Source organism: Mandrillus leucophaeus, unplaced genomic scaffold (genome assembly GCF_000951045.1).
Source record: "Mandrillus leucophaeus isolate KB7577 unplaced genomic scaffold, Mleu.le_1.0 Scaffold916, whole genome shotgun sequence".
Classification (NCBI taxonomy): Eukaryota; Metazoa; Chordata; class Mammalia; order Primates; family Cercopithecidae; genus Mandrillus; species Mandrillus leucophaeus.
In genome coordinates, this window is record NW_012109986.1 from 1555064 (window position 1) to 1571900 (window position 16837).

The 16837-nt window shown below is 36.9% G+C and overlaps 1 protein-coding gene across 1 annotated transcript in view; it reads left to right on the plus strand.

Annotated features, from left to right (window-relative positions):
• NBEA (neurobeachin) overlaps positions 1–16837 on the plus strand; it is a gene marked incomplete at its 3' end in the record, with an annotated part of 753742 nt that overhangs the window by 683419 nt on the left and 53486 nt on the right. The window contains exon 48 of the mRNA XM_011969865.1: positions 7618–7770. Coding sequence (XP_011825255.1) covers positions 7618–7770 — 153 coding nt within the window. The remainder of the gene's footprint in view (positions 1–7617; positions 7771–16837) is intronic.

Here is a 16837-nt window from a genome sequence, read left to right on the forward strand (position 1 = left end):
AAAGAGTTTTACAGTCACGCCTTTGATTTGAGCTTTATTCTATGGCCATATTTTACTTGTAGCACCTTGGAATTGATCTTCATCTTGAACCTATGTCTTATTTTGAGAATCTTTTGCCAACTGAAGAGAGTGTTCTAGGCCCTTCTATTTCTTGAAATACCGCTTCAGAACTGAACAGTTTCTTCCTGAGTTCATCTCTCTCTTGCACAGCTTATCTCTCTTGCATAGCTTACAGCATTAGATGAAACCACTGGTCACTTTCAGCATTCTGCCTGGAAATCTTCTTAGTCAGAAGCATATGCTTATTAGGTACTTTTTCTGTCTTTGAAATTTTTGCAGAAGACAATGGTAATTTTCCACCACTACTTAAGAGGGACTGCTTCCAATAACAACTTCCTTGCTGATCTTCCAGACCCCACCAGGCTCCTCACCACCCCTCCCACTTCTGCCTGCTGCCTCATCCCAAGCCAGAATCATATGTTAAATTCTTTTTATTACTTTACACTCCACTTTGAGGAATCAGTTTCTGTTCTGGTCATTTATTACTTTGTAACAAATCACCCCAAAACCTATAGGCTTAAAACAACTATTTATTCATTGACAATTATGCAATCAGAGTTAAGGCTCAAAAAGGACAGCTAACCTCTAAGCCACACAGAGACAGTGGGGCAGCTTGATTGGGCGGCAGAATCCACAGTAGCTTTGCTCACATGTCTTGTGCCTCATCTGAGATGGCTGGAATAGCCAGGAACTGCCTGGGCATGTCTGTCTGTATCTAATGTTTCTCTAGCAAGGGAGCCACACAAATTGCATGTGGCAACTGGCTTCTAAGAGGACTAAAACAAAAGCTGCCAGGCCTCTTAACTCTTAGGCTGCCCTAAGAAGGCTTGCAGTGTCACCTTGTCACATTCTGTGTGTTGAAACAAGCCAGGCCATATTCAGAGAGAGGGGAAATAGACTCCACCTCTTTATGGGAGGAGTAAAGTGGAGATGCCAAAGGGCTCGCTTGTGAGATGGGAGGACTGTTACGCTGAGAAAACTCTGTAAGTTACCGATTTTAAAAATATTTTAAGTACTAGTTTGGTTTGTACCATTCTCTACAGTCTAAGTGTGCATCTAGACATAAACCAAAATCTCATGAGCAAGCAATGTATAAAATACATCTGATTAGTTTAGGTTATATGTGTTAGTCCATATATATGTCAACTTTAAATAACCATATTCAGAAAATATGATTAAGTGTAAAGTTCATTTGAGCTCAGAGCTTGAGAATGGTCACCCCGTAACATAGATTCAAGTATCCCTGAGTAAACACTCCGATTAGCAGCAATCATAAATGGGTTTTTAAGAAAAAAGGAAGAGGCAGGTCCTAAATTGCTTACCAAGAATTTGCATTAAAATAAGATAAGCCATTGGATATACATTGTTCTTTGTATCACTGATTTCAGGAACATGAAGATAATGGGTAAGGCAGCTGGTCAGAAACAAAATTCCTTTTTAAACAGTTGCTCCCCAGGCTTGGGTTGAGGAGGTGGCGTGAGTGACTGAAGTCCCACACGCACGTCTCTCTGGACCTGATGAATTTTTGCATGCCTCACATAACTCAGACTGCTGTGAGCTATTTTTTTTCCTCATATTTGCTAAAAATACTTGCATCATCTGAACTGTCTACATAGCTATTCATTGAAACACAAACATCCAAAGTGACGGAACTTTTTAACTGAATGACAGGATGCACTTTGGTACTGGGTAAACTCTAAACTCAGAAGTAATATTTTTGATCTGTGCCCCTAAAAACAATTGAGACCAAATATCTTCTAGAGTGTATTTTATATAAAGTTTGAAATGTATTGTTTTGTAAACATTATTTCATTTAATCCTCACATCTACCCTAAGAGTTCATTGCTGACATCACCACCATGTTGCATATCAAGAAACTTTCTGTCAAAAGGTTAAGAAAGCTGCCCAGGCTAGCAAGAAGTCTGGATTTGAACTCAGACCTGTTTGATTCTGATGTCCATAAAGTAGCCCTTCCCTGGCAGAAGAAGGGAGAATCCCAGTGCGGCTGCCTGCCCAGCTACCCCCTTTATCTTCAACTCACTGGTAGCTGTGAGGTTCCTCTTCTTTAAGAAATACACTTTGAGCCGGATATGGTGGCTCATGCCTGTCATCACAGCAGTTGGAAAAGCAGAGGTAGGCAGATCACTTGAGATCAAGAGTTCGAGACCAGCCTGGCCAGCGTGGCAAAACCCTGTCTCTACTAAAAAATACAAAAATTAGTCAGCTGTGGTGGCACACACCTATAATCCCAGCTACTCAGGAGGCTGAGGCTTGAGAATCGCTTGAACCTGAGTGGCAGAGGTTGTAGTGAGCCGAGATCGCACCACTGCACTCCAGCCTGGGTGACAGAGCAAAACTGCATCTCAAAAATAAAAAAAGAAAGAAACACACTTTGAAATCTAGGGCCTGCAAAGTTTTTAATCAACATTTCAATGCCTGAAATTTAGGATATGGTAGACATATAGTAATCTTGATTCATTTTTAATTTCACAAATATTTACGGAATACGTATTATATGTTAGGCACCAGTTTTAGCAAAATAGACAAGGTCCCTAGTTTCTTGGGATTTCTATTATGATGAGACATGCAAGCATACAGCAATAACTAGAGAAAATTATCATTGCTCTGCAGAAAATTAAAACAGAGTAAACTCATATGAATGACTGGGTTGTGGCCGGGCACAGTGGCTCACTCCTGTAATCCCAGCACTTTGGGAGGCCGAAGCAGGCAGATCACGAAGTAAAGAGTTCGAGACCAGCCTGGCCAATATGGTGAAACCCCATCTCCACTAAAAATACAAAAATTAGCCTGGTGTGGTGGCACACGCCTGTAGTCCCAGCTACTTAGGAGGCTGAGACAGAAGAATCGCTTGAACCCGGGAGGTGGGATTGCAGTGAGCTGAGATCATGCCATTGCACTCCAGCCTGGGCGACAAAGTGAGACTTCATCTTAAAAAAAAAAAAAAAAAAAAAAAGACTGGATTGTCACTTTAAACAGCGGAATACAGAATGTAAGAGCAGGAAACCTGGATTTAAAGTATCTGGGTTTGATTTTTGGCTTTACCACCTATTTGCTTTGCAGCCATTAGCAAATTACCCACCCGATCTTTACCTCAGTGTCCATGTCTATAAAGTGGGAATAATGAGAATACCTACTTCACAAACTTGTTGTGAAGATTAAGAAAATATATGTAAAGCACTTAGAACAGTGCCAAGACATAGAGAGTTACCAAAATAAATGTTACCTGCTGTTTTAGAACAGAATGACCACAGGTAACATTTAAGGTGATTCCTGGCCTCGGAGCACAAATGTAGTAATTGTCATCTTCTTGCACATAACCAGTTGAATCCCAGAAATGAAACGCTCATATTCTTTGGTTTATATTTTTAAAACAACAAATCTTTTCAATAATGGAATTGTGAATATAAATTATACTAATGTCTTGTGTTTACATACTAACTTTAAATAAAAATTGCTATTTGAAACAAGATTGTAAAACAATAAAACTGAGACCAAAAAAAAAAACTCCCCCCTCTGCTGCTTCAGCTACTTCTCCCTAGACTTCTTGTAATGTCACTTCCTCTTCTATCCCCTTCAGAAAACTCCAAACTATCCCCAACTCTGGACTTCAGGTTCAGAAAGCTTTAGTCACTGATAGCTCTGGTGTTTTGAAACTTCCAGGGGCTCTGCAAATAAGCTGTGCTTCAGGAGTTTCTGTCTGTGTTTAAAACATGTCTGTTTAGTGGTTGTTTCCATTATGAGAAATCTGGGAGAGTTTCTTTGTCCCTTCAAACATCAAGCCTCTAACATCTTACATCAGCATCTTAGTTAATGCCCTAATTTATGACCACGTTTTGGGTGGCCTGATAAGAATGGAGCCAAAAAAAAAAAAGTCCTTACTTAGGACGTTGTCCTGTAGGCCCTGGTAACACTACTTCTTTCTATGACTAGCCGCAGTTAGGGCCTCCTTGAATGTTCTTACTGGAGTATTCTTCCTCCTGCCCTTCTAAAGAACCATCAAGACAGATCTTTCTAGGCCTGCCTTGTTCTTTGGTGGAGGCCAGCTGTTAGTGCCTAAATGAAAATGAAATTAGTCTTCTGCCACTTCTGTAGAGAACAATTCTGATGGCAAATTTAAAATCAACTTTTTCTGTATTTAAATTGAGCTATTTTATACTTCTGAGCCTTTTAAATATAACTGGAAAATAAACAAGATAACATTTTTTAAACAGAAAAGTTTCCCCTTAAAAGGCAGATTCCATGTCAGGGTTGATATCCTTTTCCTTTTATTTAATAAAGTCCTTCATTGACTCTTTCCCCATCTTGAGGCATTTTTCCAACCATCTGCATATTCCCCAGAAGATTTCTAGTCTTATTAAAGTAACTTCATCCAATATCTGTAATAGTTTAGTATTTAATGAGCACCTGCTGCATGCAAAGTATAGCACTGAGAGCTACTAAGGATCCAACAAAACGTAAACCTCACAAAATAGGCTCAGAACTTTTCATTTGCCCAGATTTTATTCATACTAAAATTGCATTTTCCCAAATTTTATTCACATTAATAAATATGACATCCTGTGTTTCTTGCGCCTTTGTGAATCTAATTTAATGACTTTCAGTGAAATCGCATTGTAGTGGTAAGTTAATAATGACCACATATTTTATACAGGAAAGAATGGGAAATAATATATGAAAAACATTATAGAGTGCCAAAGTGGTATAAGATAAATTAAGACTATTTGAGTTGTTTAAATAAAACTAAATATATTTTGCTATATACATGTAGATATATACGTTCCTCTCTGCCCTCAAGGAAGCTTCTGTAGCCTCGTTATAGAGATAGGACAGGAGCACAACTAACTGATGAAAGGCAGTAAGGGAAACACCTGATTTATGTGAGTCTAGTACATATAAATCACGCTCCCAGCCGAGCAGCTGCACAAGCCTACGTTCCTTCCCACTTTGGACCCTTTAGGGTGTCATTGCTATTGTGTCACATGAAGACCAGGTCATATGCAAATAGCAATAATCTTTGCTTTCTCTGCACCTTTTACTAATTCCTCATGTTTTCCCAAACAGTGAGAGTAAGAGCAGAAGAAACTATATATTTTGTTAATACGTTGAAGTCTTAAGATAATAATACACATTTCTGATTGAGTGCCAATACATGAGAACAGCAGTGATCCTTTACTTCTTCTCTCCAGTCAGCGATCATACCATACTGCTCCTTCCGTGACTGATAAACACTGTCATGTTTTCCCTGCCTGGAAATCGGACTCATGATAGTCATTGCTGATAGAATGGTCACTGCTGAAGCACCCTGTAGCCTGTCTTATCCCTCAATTAAACTGTATGATTTTTGGCAAATAAACATGTGTTTTCTGCCGTATGGTTTTTCTTTCAGCCTCTTCTCCATTTCCCCGCTAATATTGGAGTCATTGAAAAATTATATTAATTTGTATTCCACTAGAATTCTCTTTTCCTTTTTCATTGTGACCTTGAGGTCTTGTACATAGTTTATTGCTGATACACATTTGGCTCTTAGTGTGAGCCATCTAATTCCCTCTCTTTGTCTCTGTTGCAGATTTCCCCTCTTTGATTAAGTTCCACAGTAGGGCCCCTTTTTGTCCACACTTAGCAGTTGCCCTTCTCTCTTTCTCCTCCCTACACATGCATACACACCACATCTCCCCATTCTCCAATCTCTCGTTTACTTTGTCACCCAGTATCTTGCTATAAAACAAATTTGACTGTGTTAAAAAGTCTTTTTTAAAATTTCTAAACCAGTAAGACAAAATCCAAACAGCCTATCCTTCATAAACCTTTTCTCATCATCTGGCCTCATATACCTCCTACCATCTCATCTCTCTTGTATTGATCTACCCACAATATACCCTGTTCTCCTCTTGTGTTCATCACCACTCCGTAGAACACCCTGAGGCTGCCCTGCCCCCTCTTTTTGTTTTCATCTTAGCCATGCTTCAACTCCAATGTCCCATCTCCAATGAAGTCTCTCCTGACTTGCCCAGAATCCCCTGCTCTTTCCTCCCTGCTCCCTTCTTCCACAGCTGCTATTGTGTATTATAACCATCTGGTTCTACACCTGCCCCATAGGCCAGACTATGAATTACTTAACAGTAAGGCCATGTCTTGTTCATTTGTTGTTTCCTGAGTACCCATCACAGTTTCTGGTACTAAAAATCTTTACTATATGCATAAGTAAATGTCAGAGAAATATGTAAAGGATTTTAGAAAGATTTCTATTTTAAAATTCTTGAAAAGCAAAGCTCCGTTTATCCAGAAAAATCATTTATATTGACCTGTTGATGTACCCGTAATACTGGAGAAAATGAACATTTATATTTTTCTTATGGTTCACAGTGATCATCATAAGAGTAATGGTCAGTTTCACACAGAGCATTACTAAAATGAACACCCACTTAAAACAGATATATTAGTTTTAGTGGGAGAACTCATGAAGAGAAAGATTTTATGTATGTTTTTTCTAGAAAGTTAGGGATCCAGTTTATTTTAAGACCTCAGTATGTGGTGGTTTTAATTTTTTTATGCATCCCTAGAAAAGACTACAGATTTAAGTTTCAGGTGTCGTGCCATCAATGTTGATCATATTACACAAATAAATGTGTAGCCTCACAACCCTATCTTGATATTTGAAAAAAGATGATCAAGATGGTACACATAAAAACTACAGTTTGTTTTAATTTTCTCACAATTACTTTTTAAAAAACAGCAACAAAAACTTTTAGGGTATTCAGATCAGTTCATTTCTATATCAGATTTATTCTAAAGTAACATAAACCTCAAATTAGACACTGTACGTCACACACAAGTTCGCCTTGAATCCAGTTGTTTGTTACACTTACGTACAAGTAACACAGGTTGTCTTTGCATCCAATTTATTGAGGACCTGTCATTTCTATGGCATGCATTAAATATTTAAAACTGATTATCATATTGTGTATCATCTCTTTTATTGTGTTCAGTGATTGATATAAAAATAACTTACTTTATCAAGTCAAAAAAACTATGAATCTCTTTATAAAAAATCACATATTGTCATTGTCAGTATAGATTAAAAAGAAAAGTAGAAAATCTGTGATCTGTTACAAATACTGGCAATTAGTTTCTAATTTGGATAGTTCATTAATTTTCAGACAAAGATTTTACACAACATAGACTTGTTTATATAGCTTTACATATTTGTTTTCTAATGCTATTATGAACTGTTAATTTGAATACTCATTTCTCTTCATTAATTTATGGGAGGATAAAATTGAAAATGGGTAACATTTTAAAATATCATCTATCATAAACATAAATTTTCAAGCGAATTGTTCACAAGAAATGCTTTATCTTCTCAGATCTTTAAATAAAATTAAATGAAGAATAGAATAGAATAGAATAAATTCATAAAATGTTGGTTTTAAGAAATTATTTTATTCCATTTATAGTTAATAAGTTATAAGTTAATAGTTTTACTCAACTTTTTTATAAAGTGGTTTGTTGAATATGCTTCATTTTTATTCCTGATAGGAACTAATTCCAGAGTTCTACTACCTACCAGAGATGTTTGTCAACAGTAATGGATATAATCTTGGAGTCAGAGAAGATGAAGTAGTGGTAAATGATGTTGATCTTCCCCCTTGGGCAAAAAAACCTGAAGACTTTGTGCGGATCAACAGGATGGTAAGAGAGATTTTGCTTTTGCTTGAGCAGTCGTCAGTAAGTTAACATATTACGTAGTTTTGTTTTGTCCTGTTCTTTACTATAATATTACCAGTTGCCACTTAACATCTATAAATACGAGGTTAAAATTTTAAGTGAAAAGGAGAACATTTTACTGTTGTCTTGACAGCATTCCTTATTGTAGAGTGGATTTTCCTTTCATGAGGGCTAATAAAGCAATGGTAATTCAGTTATGTTTGCTCCCTTAGGAGAAGGCAATCAGATGAGCATCTGTTGACTAATATAATGTATTCTAAAGTGCTTAAAATAAATGCCTATTTCTTAGTTTTGTCTACTGACTAAATCTGAACACATTTTTTACTTATAAAAACACTCAAAACAGAAAAAATTTATTTAGAACATATTTATATGTGGGATGTTTATATTGTGAAACTTACCTTAGGGTATAAACATTCTGAAATAGAAAACATCTTTTTTTGTTTTGTTCTGGAGACAGTGTTTCACTCTGTTGCTAAGACTGGAGTGAAGTGGTGCAATCATAGCTCACTAAAGCCTCAAACTCCTGGGCTCAAGCAGTCCTCCCACCTCAGCCTCTTGAGTAGCTGGGGTTATAGGCAAATGCCACCATGCCAAGTTAATTTAAAAAAAAAACTTTTTTTTGTAAGATAGGATCTCACTATGTTGTACACACTAATCTTGAACTCCAGGGATCAAGAAATCATCCTACCTGGGCCTCCCAAAAGAAAACATCATTATTTTAAGCTATATTACAGATATCTGAGTGTCCAAATGAGAAATGTATAAATAGAATGTTCACATATGGGAATTTGATGGGTTTTAGTACATTTTACACATATTTAAGGAGATTTTAATCCCAACATGGTTATAGTACATGACCATAAACCACTTTACAGAACAGCCTCTCTAGTGTACTATTGAATTACATCAATAAAACCAATGACACCAAATATATTTTTAACCCTGTTTCATTCACTCCCAAGTTTTTCCAACTGTCTGATAAATATATTTTATTTTGTTTTTACAGCTTATTTATTTGAATCAGAATTCAAATAAGGTCCACACATTGTGAGGGAATTCACATATTCCTTAATCCTCTTTTTTTAAATAGCTTAATTGAAATATAATTCATATCCTATGCAAATCATTCATCATTTAAAGTGAAAAAAATAATCATGTATATTAGTACATTCACAAAGTTGTGCAATCATCACTACAATCAATTTAAGAGTATTTCTATCACCTCATAGAGAATCCCATACCTTTGAACATCTTCCCCGATTTTTCCTGATTTCCCCATTCCCCCCAGCTAGCCCAAGGCAAACATAAATCTACTTTATATCTCCATAGGTTTGCCTATTCTAGATATTTCATATAAACAGAATCATAAAATACGGGGTTCTCCTCCCCTCATCTCGTTTTTTTGTCACTTTTCTTTTGGACTTTACTGTCAGTCACACATTTTCTTGTATTTTAGAGCCATATTTTCTGTCTCTAAGAAATATTTTACTTTTAATGTACTTTATTTTAGAAAGTTGCTGATGTAATATACCTACGCTTAAAAGCGTCATCTAGATAATCTGCAATCTGGTCTCCCCACTTCTTTATTTTTTTTTTTTTTAGAAAATTTCATGTTTTGCATAAGTCTTATTGCCAATCTCTTTCTCTTCTCAATCTGTTAAATTGGCACTTTCAGATATATGCAGTTATTTCATACTGTTCCCTTGAACAATAGCTTATTTCTTCAATTTATATTTTTAACGTGAATGACTTATATTTTACTAATATATACTTCTGAAAATTTCTGTTTCTTTTTAGAATTGGTATTTCATCACCACATTATTCTTACATACTTGAATGTTATCTATAAATATCAATGTCAGGATACCAGCTCTCCATATGCAACCCTCCAAGCTCACTGTATATCAATATCTCTCAGGCACATCATTCCACTGTAGCTCCAGAGCTCAGAACCCTGCCTGGCACATACTAGTTGTTCAGTAAATATTTCTGAGTAAATGAATGAATTAATGAACTATAGAGGTGCAGTAATCTCATTGCTGTTAGCATATAGTCTATTAAGTACAAACTAGTCAAACTGAATGAATCCTTCACTCAGGCAAGCAAAGTGGCCAATAGTTGTTGGACCAATGCTTTTGTTTATCATGCTATTGAACAGAATTCTCATATGGGTGCTGATAATAAGTGCCTCTTACCTGTCAGGCATTAAGCAAGGCACTTGATTTTTTTTTTTTTTTTTTTTTAGACACAGTCTTGCTCTGTTGCCCAGGCTGGAGTGCAGTGGCACGATCTTGGCTTACTGCAAGCTCCACCTCCCGGGTTCAAGCCGTTCTCCTGCCTCAGCCTCGAGTAGCTGGGACTACAGGCACCTGCCGCCACGCCCACCTAATTTCTTTTTTTTTTTTTTTTTTTTTGTATTTTTGGTAGAGACAGGGTTTCACGTTGTTAGCCAGGAAGGTCTCGATCTCCTGACCTCGTGATCCGCCCGCCTCGGCCTCCCAAAGTGCTGGGATTACAGATGTGAGCCACCATGCCTGGCTGGCACTTGAGTTATTTTAACTTTTATTTTACAGATAAGAAATATGAAGGCCAGACATGTTTCATAATTTATCCATGGCAGAACCCAGATTCAAGTACAGGAAAGTTTTAACTCTCAAGCCATACTCTTTCCAATATGCCAGCTACGTCTGATATTATCTCTTTGTGAAATTCTTTGAGATTATTGGATCTCTACTTTTAGGTTAATAATTGTCAGTCGAGAACTTATTTATTTCCTTTAACATTATGAACATGGTTAATGCAGATCATTCACAGATAAAAGATTGCAAGTATACCAAGCTTAAATATGCATTAAAGAAAAATAGAGTAGTTATCTTTATTATCCACTGGACATTTCACATTTATTAATTTGCTAATGTTTACTGATAATGTACCAGGAAATGTATATGACATTTTTTAGACCTCTAAACATGCAGTGATGCAGACTGGATGAGCAGGAGGCCACTGTTGCTTCCCAGTCCCAGGACTAGGCCACATTTCCTGCTAGGAGAGTACTGTTTTAAGTGGTGCCCATTCCACTCAGTGCAAAGATAACTTTAGGAAAGGGATTTGCCTTCTTAATAAAAGACTAAAAGCTTGAGAAGAAAGTTTTAGGATGTGGGAAGATTTACTATGATACAGGGAAAGGACGTATGTTTTTAAAAATTGGGGAAATGGGCTCTCGTGTACGATCTAAACCATCTTGTCTGAAGTTTCTAGTAGAGGCCTAAATTAACGAAATTGTGTTGCGAAAAGCGTAGGGCATTTGGCATTAGCGTTTTTGAAAGCAGTTATCTAAGATCAGTTTCTCATTATAGTTATTTAAGCAGAGACTTTTTCGTATTGAAAAGAAGCCATTAGAGAGATAGCTCGTTAGAAAGATAGTGTGAGTGTCACCTTTCAGTTTTTGCAACAACTCCTTTATCTTGCATTACCAATAGCAAATTTCAGTGAGAACAAGCCTAACTAAGTATTTTAACTAGTACTCAATTATAATACATGTAAATACTTCTCCAAATAGAGAAAGCCTGGGCAGAATGCTGTTTTGAAATAGGCACACAGCTAGTCAGTGGTCTTGGTGAGAAGCTGCCTGCTCTGTAAATGAGCCGAAGTCATAACAAAGAGAGGTGGAAGTAAAGGTCCTCAGTGATATCTCTTCTTAGGAGTAGGTCTGCACTGATGCTTCCAAATGCAGACGTAGGAAACAGTGGACTAAGTGATTGGTCAAATGCCTCCAGATTCGTCCGCTGAAAAATAATTTGTTCGCTATAGAAATTGGTCTCCACAGTGTTTCCTCCTTTTATTGTCCTGTCTGTTCATGGCTCACGCTGTCTTCTTAGCTGTTCTGCTGTGTTCCTTGCTTTACCTGATTAATAGACATGGCAAAACGGGCTTTAAAGATAAATTGGTGAAACCTTGTCCCTACAAAAAAATACAAAAATTAGCCAAGTGTGGTGGCACGGTGTCTGTGATTCCAGCTACTCAGGAGGCTGAGGTGGGAGGATCGTTTGAGCCTAGGAGGTCAAAGCTGCAATGAGCCAAGATCATGCCACTGCATTCCAGCCAAGATTGCGCCACTGCACTCCACCAGAGCAAGACCGTCTCTCAAAAAAATAAAACAAAATAAAGATAAATTGGCACTCAACAAATGGTGCTGGAAAAATTGGTGCTAGAAGAGTTGGATATCTATATCCAAAAAAAGGAAGGGGAAGGTTTCAGTCCTTACATCACACCATATAAAAAAATTAACTCAAAATAGATCATGGACCGAAGTTTGAAACCTGAAACTATAAAACATCTAAAAGAAACATATAGGAGGAAATCTTTGTGACCTTATGTTAGCAAAGATGTTTTAGATATGACAACAAAAGCACAACCCATAAAAGAAAACACTGATACACTGGACTTTATTAAAACTTAGCTTCTTTGATCACTACTGTAAGAAACTTAAAAGACAAGCCACAGGATGAGAAAAAAAATTTCAAAACACATCTAATAAAGGACTAGGATCTAAAATATGTAAAGAGCACTAAAAAATAAATACATTAAGAGAATTAATTTTTTAAAGGAGGGGCAAAAGAATCTTCAGCAAAGAAGATATATAGATGGCAAATAAACACATGAAAAGATGCCTCATATCAAAAATTAATCCACAAATTAAAATTAATCAAATTGAAACCACAGTAAGCTACGATTACACATTAGAATGACTTTAAAAATTAAAAGGGGAGAAAAAAAACCTCTGACGTCCCAAGCCCTGGTAGAGATGCACAATAGCTGAAATTCACATATCCTGCTGGTAGAAAAGTTTGGTAGTTTCTTATAAACACACACCAACCATATAATCCAGCAACCCTACTCCTTGGTTTTAGCCCCCCAAAAATGAAAACTTATATTCTTATGAGTACATTAATGTTTATAATGGCTTTATTTACTTTCGTCAAAAACTGGAAACTACCCAAATATTTCTCACCTGGTAAATGGATAAACAAACTAAAATAAAGTATGGTAACTCCATATTATGAAGTACTAGTTAACCATAAAAAAGAACGAAGCACTGATACATGTAACAAAATCACTTTCTTGCTGTCACTTAGATGATGCCAAAACATTTTTAATGGCTTTATTAAAATGTAAGTTATATATCATAAAATTCACTTGTTTTCAGTGTACAATTTTAATGATTTTTAGTAAATTTTAACAGTTATATGACCATCACCACAGTCTAATCTTAGAATGTTTTCACCACCCCAGAAAGATCCCCTGCCCACTTCCAGCCCAAGCAACTGCTAATCAACTTTTTATCTCCAAAGGTTTGCCTTTTCTGTGTATTTCATATAAAAGGAATTATACAACATGTGGTCTTTGGGTTTGACTTCTTTGAGTAGTTTTTGAGATTCACCCATGTTGTAGCATGTATTGGTATTATTGGTACTTTGCTCCGCTTTTTACATAATAGTACCACATTGTGTGGAATATCACATTTTGTTAACCCATTTATCAGTCGATGAACATTTGATTTGTTTCTACTTTTTAGCAATTTTGAGTAATGCTGCTATGAACAGTCATATACAAGTTTCTCTGTGAACATACGTTTTTATTTATTTGGGGTATAGACCTAGGAATAGAATTGCTAGGTCATGTGGTAAATGTATGTTTAACTTTTTAAGAAACTGCCCAGCTGTTTCTCAGAATGACCTTGCATTCCCCAGCCATGTATGAAAGTTCCAGTTCCTCAATATCCTCACTCCCACTTGTTACTACCTGTTTTGTTTTGTTTTTTTAATTACATCCATTCTAGTGAATGTGAGGTAATATCTCTTTACCATTTTTTTTTTTTTTTTTTTGAGACGGAGTCTCATTCTATCACCCAGGCTGGAGTGCAGTAGCGCAATCTCGGCTGACTGTAAACTCCGGGTTCACGCCATTCTCCTGCCTCAGCCTCCTGAGTAGCTGGGACTATAGGCGCCCGCCACCATACCTGGCTAATTTCTTGTATTTTTAGTAGAGACAGGGTTTCAACGTGTTAGCCAGGGTGGTCTCTTATCTCCTGACCTCGTGATCCGCCCACCTCGGCCTCCCAAAGTGCTGGGATTACAGGCATGAGCCACCGCACCCGGCCTACAATTTTAACATATATTCCCTAGTGACTAATGATATTGAGCATCTCTTCATGTGTTTATTGAATGCTAAAACATTTTTAGATTTATTTTAATAAAACATTTAGTGATTCATTATAGACACAGAATTTGTGTCCTTCATAGTCAAAGAAGTTTGTATGCCCCCAGAATTAATAATTTTATTACTGATGTGCCTAAATGAAATAGAAAAGTTAGTCTTGCTTTTAAAGACAAATCCCCTAGGCAGTATGATACCCCAAATTTTTTGAATATAGGAAAAACTAATTATTATTATTGATGAGAAACCATCAAATATTTAATGTTGGTATAAGCTAAACAAGCAAGACCTACCTGTATCTGCAGAAAATGCTACATTCAACTAGTGTGTTGGGTGGTAATGCAATCCAACTAAATAAACTTTTCAGATAAATGAAGTTTCTAGGTTTTCCTAAGTGAGAACTTTTTTGAAGCATTATGGTTATCTTTTAAGTTTTGTTTTATTTTTAATTGACAATTAATAATTGTTTATGTTTATGGAGTATACTGTGATGTTTTGACATATGTATACAAATCAGAATAGTTAGCATATCCATCACCTCAAATATTTATCATTTCTTTGTGGTGAGAACATTTAAAATCCTCTCTTTTAGATAGATAGATAGATAGATAGATAGATAGATAGATAGATAGATTATTGCACTTTGCTGTGCAATGGAACACCAGAGTTTATTCCTCCTAACTGTAGCTGCACCCAGTGACCAACATTTCCCCTTTCCCTATCCATATCTCCCATCAGCCTCTGGTAACTACCATTCTACTCTCTACTTCTATGAGTTTGACTTTTTTAGATTCCATACGTAAGTGAGATCATACATTATTTGTGTCTCTGTGCCTGGCCTGTTTTATTTAACATAATATCCTCCAGGTTCATCCATGTTGCCACAAATGACAGAATTTTCTGTTGTTTTTTAAAGCTCAATATTATGTCATTGTTTATATATACCATATTTTTAAAATCCATTCATTCGTTGGTGGACACTTAGGTTGTCTCCATATCCTAGCTATTATGAATAATGCTGCAGGGAACATGGGAATGCAAATATTCCTTTAGCATACTGATTTCAGTTCCTTTGGGTAAATACCTAGTGGGATGGCTGGATTGTATGGTAATTCTATTTTTAGTTCTTTTTGTTTGTTTGCTTGCTTGTTTGTTTTGAGACAGGGTCTCACTCTTGCCCTGACTGAAGTGCAGTGGCGCAGTCAGTGACCACTGCAGCCTTGAACTCCTGGACTCAAGTGATCCTCCCACCTCAGCCTCCCAAGTAGCTGGGTCCACAGGCACATGCCACCACACCCAGCTAATTTTTAAATTTGTTATAGAGATGGAAGAGTCTCAAACTCTTGGGCTCAAGTAATCCTCCCACCTCAGCCTCTCAAAATGCTGGGATTACAGGCATGAGCCACTGAGTCAGGCCTATTTTTAGTTTTTTTGAGGAATCTCCAAATTGTTTTCCAAAATGGCTTTACTAATTTATGCCACTCCTAACAGTGTAGCTGTTCCCCTTCTCTCCACATCTTTGCCAACACTTACCTTTCATCTTTTTTATAATAGCCAATCTAACAGGTATAAGGTGATATCTCACTGTGGCTTTAACTTGCATTTTTCTGATGATTAGGGATGTTGAACATTTTTTCATATGTCCATCAGCCATTTGTATGTCTTCTTTTGAGAAATTTTTATTTAAATCTTTTGCCCATTTTTAATAGGATTATTTGTTTCCTTGTTGTTGAGTAGTTTTGGTTCCTTGTATTATGGTTACCTTTCTAAAATTTATAACTACTTTGCTCCCTGCTCTTTTACACAAAGAATGACACTTAATTTTTTACCTAAAAAAATTGAGTTTATCATCCTGAGAACCCATTGTTATTCCATGAAGTGATATCATTCCATATCTATTATTTCCTACTTTCTTCTTCAGATTCTCAGCTATCAGCACAGTTCCCTTTAGTAGCCCTCAGCCATACCTATGAAAACTGGTTGTTTACAATCTCTTCTAGACTACAAAACCAGATAATTCATTGTATCAAGGCCTCACTATAAGGCTTAAGAATCAGTCAAGTGCTCAGTGAGGCCCTAGAGGAAATGTGAATTTTGTAGCTCTGATAGGGAGTGACTTTAGCTTCTACCTCAAGTTTCACTGGCCACTGCTGATTTGGAAGTTGTGTAGCGAAAGATGAAGTGACAAAACTATCCTTAGTAAATTAATGTTACTACAGGCAGCACTAGGTTAACACTTCTTCTTCCATGCAAACAGCTATCTGGCTGGCCTGAGGCACTCTTCACCCCTAGTGTAGCTGCTTGCATTCTTTCTCCTCTTTCCTCATTCCAAGACTTACTGCTGACAACTGCTGCAAATCAGAATGGATACCTAATCTTAGCCACCTTACCCCATACCCTAATGATAGTCCTGAGTCATCCCGATAGGAAGCTTGACCAGGATATCATAATGGCAATGATAGTGCTTATAGCATGTGCCATTTGAGTGTGTATTCTGTGCCAGGTACTGTGCTAGAACTTCCGGTGCATCATTGTTTTAATCCTTAAAAAATCACTTTCGGAGGCCAAGACAGATCGATCACTTGAGACCAGGAGTTCAAGACCAGCCTGGGCAACATGGTGAAACCTCATCTCTACTAAAAATACCAAAAAAAAAAGAAAAATTAACCAGGCGTGGTGGTACATAGTCCCGGTTACTCAGGAGGCTGAGTGGGAGAATCACTTGAGCCCAGGTCTCCGGAGAGTGAGCTAAGATCACACCATTGCACTCCAGCCTGGGTGGCAGAATAAGACCCTGTCTTTAAAAAAAAAA